The 8,580-nt window shown below is 34.8% G+C and overlaps 1 protein-coding gene across 2 annotated transcripts in view; it reads left to right on the forward strand.

Moving 5' to 3' along the window:
- LOC106868213 (uncharacterized) overlaps nt 1-8,580 on the forward strand; it is a 15,464-nt gene that overhangs the window by 5,510 nt on the left and 1,374 nt on the right. Inside the window, exons 2-6 of one of the 2 annotated variants that reach the window (XM_014913376.2) lie at nt 622-790; nt 2,933-2,971; nt 4,763-5,008; nt 5,459-5,692; nt 7,358-7,447. In XM_014913376.2, coding sequence (XP_014768862.1) covers nt 763-790; nt 2,933-2,971; nt 4,763-5,008; nt 5,459-5,692; nt 7,358-7,447 — 637 coding nt within the window. In that variant the 5' untranslated portion in view covers nt 622-762. The remainder of the gene's footprint in view (nt 1-621; nt 791-2,932; nt 2,972-4,762; nt 5,009-5,458; nt 5,693-7,357; nt 7,448-8,580) is intronic. The other variant, XM_014913377.2, reaches the window with a different exon arrangement.

Raw genomic sequence — 8,580 nt, forward strand, 5'->3', positions numbered from 1 at the left:
ATATATATATATATATACATATATATATATATATACATAGATTACAAAGATGCATATATAAACGCACACATGTATATCGTTTTTGTTTCCCTTATTGCTTGGTATTTCTGCTTCATGATTCACTTCAAAGGCGTGCGACAGCAAGAAATGTGAATATGTCCCTGAACTCTAGCTTTCGATCTTATTCTGCTGAACCGCTTTTGTTTTTTAATTGATTAAATAGCCGATGCTGATTAAGACAAATCAGTCCAGTACATCTTATGAAAAGAATATGGAAGCAGTGATGTGACGAAAACACGCATGCACGCACAAAATCGCCAATACTAACACGCATAGATATTTTCAAACTGACATGTATATATTCACCCATGTATATATCGATAATTGTATATATATATATATATGTTTGTAGCCATGTATGTATATATGTATGCACGCATATATCGATAGCTGTAGGTATATTATTATATGCATGCACAAGGTGTATATTATTGTACGCATTTCTAGTTATTTAATCTGTTCTCTCGTAAAGCTTCGTTCTTCTTCACACTCTTTATCTTTACCTTTGTATATTTATCTATCTATCTATCTATCTATCTATCTATCTATCTATTTGTACAGATAGCGAGAGTGTTTGAGAAAGAGAGAAATACAGAGAGAGAAAGAGAGAAGTAGAGAGAGAGAGAGAAAGAGTATAGAAGTAAAATAATTTAACCCTGATCCTTCAAAGAACTGAGTAATTAACCGAGAGCAACAACAACCATGTGGAAACATCTTGTAATTTATTTTGGTAAGTTCACTTTCTTTTATTGCTTGTTTGCTTTCTTTTTGTGTTGTTGTTGTTGTTGTTGTTTTTCTTGTGCAATACTTCATCAACTTGGGTCACGCAGATTTAGAACCAAATGTGTTGCAGATTTGACTCTGTGGTGACTTTCTTGTGACGTAATCTATGTAGAAGCACATTATTCCTTGAGACCTTCATGGCTTTAAAAGTGATATTAGGATTCATAATAATGAGAGATTTAGTTGCTCTTTCTAGCAGACTGAAGGTATCCTTAAAGGATTCCCCAGGTAAATTGAAGAACTTTAGGCTGAAATCTGTGCTCTTTGTTTTTGGTGCTGTTTAACCTTGGGTCAGGTTTGATACAGCAGATCTATTATAAAAGACGTTCCAGCTATGATCATTCCATCGGAATCAGGTTAGGTATAATGTATCAAGAACTACCTTGTCGAGTCGGCCCCTATATTTTTGAAACAGCTGCGTAGGATTTGAGGCAAATTTCGTTACTATTTCTTTCACCTTGACCGTATGGATAAATAGCAAAATCGGTGTGACAAGCTTTGAACTCAGGAAGCAAATAAATGAAACAAGTCATATGATGTTCTACCCCACCACCACTTATTGTGTAGCCCCAAACTCAGCGCCCACTGGGTACCCAGTTATGCTCAAATGTATTCCAGCATTGATCAGCCAGTAGGAATACTATACCTTAATCTGCTTTATTCAATAGGTTTTAGTTTTCTAAAGCACGATATCTTTAAATATCTTTAAAGTGTTTCAGCTCTAGCGCTGCGCGATGTACAGTATTTGAGAAATATTTGGCAGCTATTTTTACTAAGAGACTAACTGGCATAGTCTTTGGCAAAAATCTTGTATCATATACACCTTTCATGGTATCATTGATAACTTATGTTCAAAGAACAACGTGGTGGTGTACTGGACCGAGTTAGCATAGAAATCCTGTCTAGACACCCTGATGACGCATCGTTACGGCAAATACAAGAGTCAGTCCTCATAACTGAAACACGACCAATTTTGAATCGCAATTACACGTAGATAAAAGCCTTACAATTATCCATGGTTGCAGATGTTGTTCACACATAAAATACAGAACGTGAACGTAAATAAAAAAGATGCATTTACGAAGAAAACAGAAAATAACAGAAAGGAAACAAAAACCAAGTCCAAAGTCTCTATCTTATCTGATATGAATGAAATTCAACAAACACACATATGGACGCACATGCTTACATATAAGCATGAACACATACGAGCGTGCACACACTCACATGCTCATACCGGACAATTTCAAAACAACACTAAATCATTCATTCAAAATAAATGGAAGTGAAGAGACAAGTTACTGAAGAGATTGCAAGAATGCAATGAAATGATTTAACAAAAAAAAAAAAAAGAAACTAAAAACTAAATACTGTTTATAAATGAATAAAGGGCTGACCAGTACATGTGTTTATTACCGGCATAGTGCCTCTCCCAAGGTTTAAATGTATTTCTTTCAACACACGTATCCACATCAAGAATCTTGCACACCAAATACACATACGAAATTATATAATATTATATTAAATATCAAAGGATTCATAGTATATATAAATTAGTAAAATATAATATATTTATTTATACATAAAAATAGAGGTGGGGGCGTTTAGAGTGTTATGTAACCATGAGGGGGGCGGTTTAGAAATATTTCCAAACTCAGCTATAGGTAACAACACAAACCCTACCCGCCCCATAGTACACATATACATTAAACCGAAAAACTAACAATGACTGTCCTTCAGCAAAACCAGAAAATGTTCTATCGATCGCCGCAATTCTAGAAACAAATCGCCTTATAAATATGAAGAAATGATAGATTCAACCAAATATATTTTGCTCATTAAATTTACCCTTCTTACTATCAAAAAAAAAACAACAACTTATTAAAATCAATGCTATTCTAACCTCACTAGAAATTCTTCGTGAATACGAACTCAAATATATATATTTAGAATTAGAAAAGAAATCAGTTCCTCTTAGTGAATAAATCTCAACTCACTAAAACTAGAAGTTATAGCTCTTCGAACGTGATTCAGCGGTTACTTGATAATTACATATTTTATTTGTATATATTTTCTCTTCTCATTTCAGTGTTTCATATATTACTGAAGACCCAGGGAGCAGGTACAGGTATGTACATTGAGAAATACTTTCCCTCCGTATGTGCTCCGAATATATAGTGCGTGTGTTTATTTGTCACAAAGCAAAATAACCATATCGAAATACAACAGTATCTGTTTCAACATACGGTTTCACATCAGGGAATCTTCCAACACAAATTCATAAACGTATACACATACACACACACATATGTATATATATATATATATATGTTAGGATCCACAATGAGCAGAACTTACTTGCGGGTATTGGTAGTGCAAATCAGAGGTGCAATCTGTGTGGGTGTTTTTTCAAAACACTGTCTGGTTTAAAAAGCCACATCAGACGCCATGAAAGGGCTAAGGTGTAGGTGCAGGAGGTGGTCAAACTCTGTTTAAGGAGTAGACAACCACCATATATATATATATATATATATATATATATATATATAATTTGAGAGAGAGAGGGAGAGAGAATATGAGGGGTTTAGTTCACTAGTGATCTAAGCATATAGGTACGCTGGGTAAGTGCTATAACTAGTCATCTGTTAGGTTCCAAGTTCACAGCTGAGGCTGGAGCTACGGATCGCTACTAGTCTTCCGTGTTAGCCGGTATATATTATATTAGAGAGAAAAGGACAACAAAAGCCAAAGCAAGGCGAGTAACTCAAGTCATTTAGAATAATTTAATTAGGGTAATGTGAATTTGAAGCCTTACAGCTGTTTCTGGGTTATCCCATGTGATAGGATAGCATGCCTGTACACTGTGTATTCCGTCATCGGAGACAAGGTATGTTTGAAAGTTGTGGACAGGGAGGTTCACAGTTTATAAGGAATAAAATACCTTGGATTACTCATCTTTTCCGGAGGGTCTAGAGGTTGGTCCGTATAGGCTCTTAGGTAAAATCTCATTCCCTCTCGAAAAAGATGAGTTGTGAAATTTATTCTCCTGTCTGTATTCTTCTGTCTACTTTTACTCTTTATTCTTCTATTTTATTCCTTATAAAACTATGAATTTCCCTGTCTAGAACTTTCATACATACTCACTCTGTCTCTGATGATAGAACACCCAGTGTACGGACACGCTAGCCTATCACATGGGATATCCCAGAGACAGCTGTAAAACTTCAAATTCACCTTAACCTAGTTAGATTATTCTAAACGAATTGAGATACTCGTTCTGCCTTGGTTTTTGTTAACTTTTTCCTTGTAATATATACATATATATATATAATCAAAATAAGTAACAGGATATCAAGTATTAGTGCAATACGACCGTTTTAAGAGGCTCCATTGAATTGAACAATGCAAGTATTGCATCTATTTAAATACAGCGCTATCTACAGTTGCAAGAAATATGGATTTTCAACAGACAAGATATATTGATATAATTTTTCTCAAATATATACAAACATATATTCATTTACATAGATATTTATATATAAATATGTATGTGCACATATACATACGAATACACATGTACACTCTTACATAAGTTAGCGAACACAAACACTCTTTACTTGTTTCAGTCATTTGACTGCGGCCATGCTGGAGCACCGCCTTTAGTCGAGCAAATCGACCCCAGGACTTATTCTTTGGAAGCCTAGTACTTATTCTCTCGGTCTCTTTTTGCCGAACCGCTAAGTTACGGGGACGTAAACATACCAGCATCGGTTGTCAAGTGATGTTGGGGGGACAAACACACACACACAAACACACACACACATACATATACATATACATGTATACGACAGGCTTTTTTCAGTTTGATCAAACATTTTGTCGTATCATATTTTGTGTATAATATCCTATATTGTTACAGAATCGGATTTTCCAGGTAGAAATAAATTCGTGAAAGTCCTCAATGCTCAATTCCCTTCGACTATTAAGAAAGAACCAAAGACACTAACAATTTCAGAGTGTGCAAATGAATGTTTGAAAGTGCTAACATGTTATTCTTTTGCTATCAACGAATCGATATCCAGATGTTTACTGTACCCGACATGGACTGGCAAAGTCAGACTTATTAGTGCATCAGATTACAACTACTATCAGAAAATAAGATCAGGTAAATATTCTTGTTGTTTCTTCTTCTTCTTCTTCTTCTTCTTCTTCTTCTTCTTCTTCTTCTTCTTCTTCTTCTTCTTCATCATCATCATCATCATCATCATCATCATCATCATCATCATCAACATCATCATCATTATTATTATTTTTAAGAGAGAGAGCAGTGCATGCCATCAAAGTGACACTGGGGTAGAAATATACGAAGCCCATTAGCATAACGCTTAGCAGTATTTCGTTCGTCCTTACGTTCTGAGCTCAAATTCTGCCGAGGTTGATTTTTGCCGTTCATCCTTTCGGCGTCGATGAAAAAAGTACCACGCGAGTACTTTTTGTAATTGTTGTTATTACAAATTACAAATTTGTAATTGATTGTATTTATTTTTATAAATGATTTTATTTATTTATTCATTTATTTATTTATTTATTTTGGTTTTTTTTTTTTTCGTGACAGTGAAATGTCCAGTCAACGTTATTTACGGTGGTATGCTTCCAAGTGCAGAAAATATCCCCGAGCCAGAGCCGAAAACTTACTTTTTTTGTATGAAAGCTTGTAAAGACAATGCTTCGTGTTATTCTACCAACTATGACACAGACACATCCACATGCTACCTGAGTCACAGAACTTCCAGGAGTGCCATTATCACATTACAACCGAATAACTGGATATACACTGAAATAGATAGATGTAAGCCAACGTTTTAGTCTGTCTGTCGATCTATCCAATCCAACCTTCCATTCTCATGCAAAATTCTACACATACGTATATGTATACATATATATGTATATATACATGTATACAATGTATGTACACACACTCTATCTCTCCCTCCCCCCTCTCTCTCTCTCTCACCCACACATACATTATATACATCATATGTATTATACACATTATATACATATATATATGTGTGTGTGTATATTTTTGTGGTTATATATATATATATATATATATATACATGTATATATACATACACACACACACACACACACATATATATATATATATATAAAGGAGCAAAAGGTAATACTATGCCACTTTGTAATAACCTTATTATTAGTATTAATACACACACACATACGTAGACAAACCCACATCCACACACATAAATTATCCAGATGGGTACCGTACAAGCACTCGGTTATAATCCGGATTCAGGCTAACCACATCAAGTTGTAAGGACCAACTCGGATTACCTAGCGTGAAAAATCGCACTGTAATTCACCGATAGACAAATCATGGTTTCGCTTCGCTGGATTATGAATACGGAGATTAATACACAGATTAATACAACTACATATTTTATTCCTACAGTCAATTATACAACATATTTAGATTAAATTTGTTCGGCGTACATTTCTGCTGCATGTTGGCACTCCGTCGCTTACGACGTCGAGGGTTCCAGTTGATCCGATCAACGAAACAGCCTGCTCTTGAAATTAACGTGCAAGTGACTGAGCACTCCACAGACACGTCTACCCTTAACGTAGTTCTCGGGGATATTCAACGTGACACACAGTGTGACAAGGCTGACCCTTTGAATTACAGGCACAACAGAAACAGGAAGTAAGAGTGAGAGAAAGTTGTGGTGAAAGAGTACAGCAGGGTTCGTCACCATTCCCTGCCGGAGCCTCGTGGAGCTATAGGTGTTTTCACTCAATAAACACTCACAACGCCCGGTCTGGGAATCGAAACCGCGATCCTACGACCGCGAGTCCTCTGCCCTAACCACTGGGCCATTGCGCCTCCACTCTGCTGCATAGAATTAATAGATTCAATTGCACTTGAATCCAATTATTTTCTAGTGGTTAGCATTCCATACGACTTTGTTCAAGATTCGATCGTGGATATGGTCTGAAACGAACTAAGTTTATGTCTGGGTAATGTTATTTAGTTAGGTTACGAAAGTTTTTGAGATAAAAGTGTATTAGGGGAGATTTAGTAACTTGATATGGCTACAAAGACTACAATGTGGTTGGCTTAGGTTTAAGTTTTAAATTGTAGTGTATGTATGGGAGTGTGTTGGTGTATCTCAGGTTCCGATTTAGACCCATAGAGACCCTAAGCACTTAAATGATATCGGTGCTCCAATGTGTATCTAATTCAAAATATAAACAATAATAAATAATAAAATAAATTTTTCCAATCATATGAACCACTTTGAATATATTTTAGCAAGTTTAAACAGATTTCTTTTGTGCCTTAAACAGTTTAGCATTTCGTGGTACCCTCCTTCACTTTATGCCTGAAGAAGGTACTTGTTATGCTTAATGGTAAATCAAGCGATGGTGTATGTATTTTAAGTATACGTTTATACACAATTAATAGTAAAATTACGACGTTGTATTTCAGACAGGTTTGACAACGAAATGGAAGTTTTGGTGAATATGAACAAAAACGGATGTCATGTGAAATTTCTATTTCATCTCAGTATGATAGGGGGTAAGATGAAGTTTCCAGTAAATTATTTCTGTATCATTTTTATTTTAGTCGCACTTAAATAAAAGATCTCAATGACAATGTGGACGCTATCCGATCGTTTTATTTGTAACAGGTTGACTGATATTTGCTATTCTGTTTCACATTAGATCCATTTAACTTCTGTAATGTTACTTTCTTTGTGTTGGTGTCCTATATTTGGAATTCTTCATTGGCATTCTATAAAATTTATTTCTTGTCAATTGATAAAATTTATTTTACTTTATTTTTTATACATATAAATAATTTAATATTTATATTTTATGCATCTCAATTTTGATTTCAGTAATATTTACTCTTTGTCTCTAAGAAGCGATGCCGGTACAAAGAGTAGACTAGAAAGAGAGATTCTTGCACAGGAGCGATAATATTCTCATTTAAATGACCGTAGAACGTTCGGTATGGCCTTAAGTTGATAACATGGGAGAGCACAAAATGAGAGAGAAAAGGCATTTCAATTTAGTGACGTTACAAGCTTGCTTCCCTAAGACACCATATTTTTCTCTAAATTTTCCCTGCTTATTTTCCACTTCTAACTTTAGATTTTTTAAGCTTTAATTATCGTGTCCAGTACTTTTTCAGGTTCGATTAATTAAGTTTATTATAACCCCTGCGTCAGTATGTTCTCTACAAATATATAGAGACGCGCACAGACATAATACAAGCATACAACACACACACATACAAATGTATGCATATACAAACACGGATGTTTCGAAAGTAAGGTAAATGTGGGCATAACTTTTTTATTAACTGACATTGGTCATTGAAGATACCCATATTGACAAAGCAGCACTTCCCCTATACCAATGTACTACTCACAAGAATCTTCACCCAGGTGATGCATTTGTACCATCTTTGAACATAACTCACGAATTCTCTTTGAGAAATATTAAATACGAAACTTTGGGAAATTTCAGTTTTCATTTGCCTCATAATGGCGTCTCTAATCCTTCTAAGTATTATTAAAAGTTATATAGAGATATATCTTATCAAACTCACGCATACAAACAACATAGACACACACTCAAGCACACACGCACACACACACACACATATATATACATATATATATATATGTATATATATATATATAT

This window comes from Octopus bimaculoides, chromosome 17, assembly GCF_001194135.2.
Source record: "Octopus bimaculoides isolate UCB-OBI-ISO-001 chromosome 17, ASM119413v2, whole genome shotgun sequence".
Lineage (NCBI taxonomy): Eukaryota > Metazoa > Mollusca > Cephalopoda > Octopoda > Octopodidae > Octopus > Octopus bimaculoides.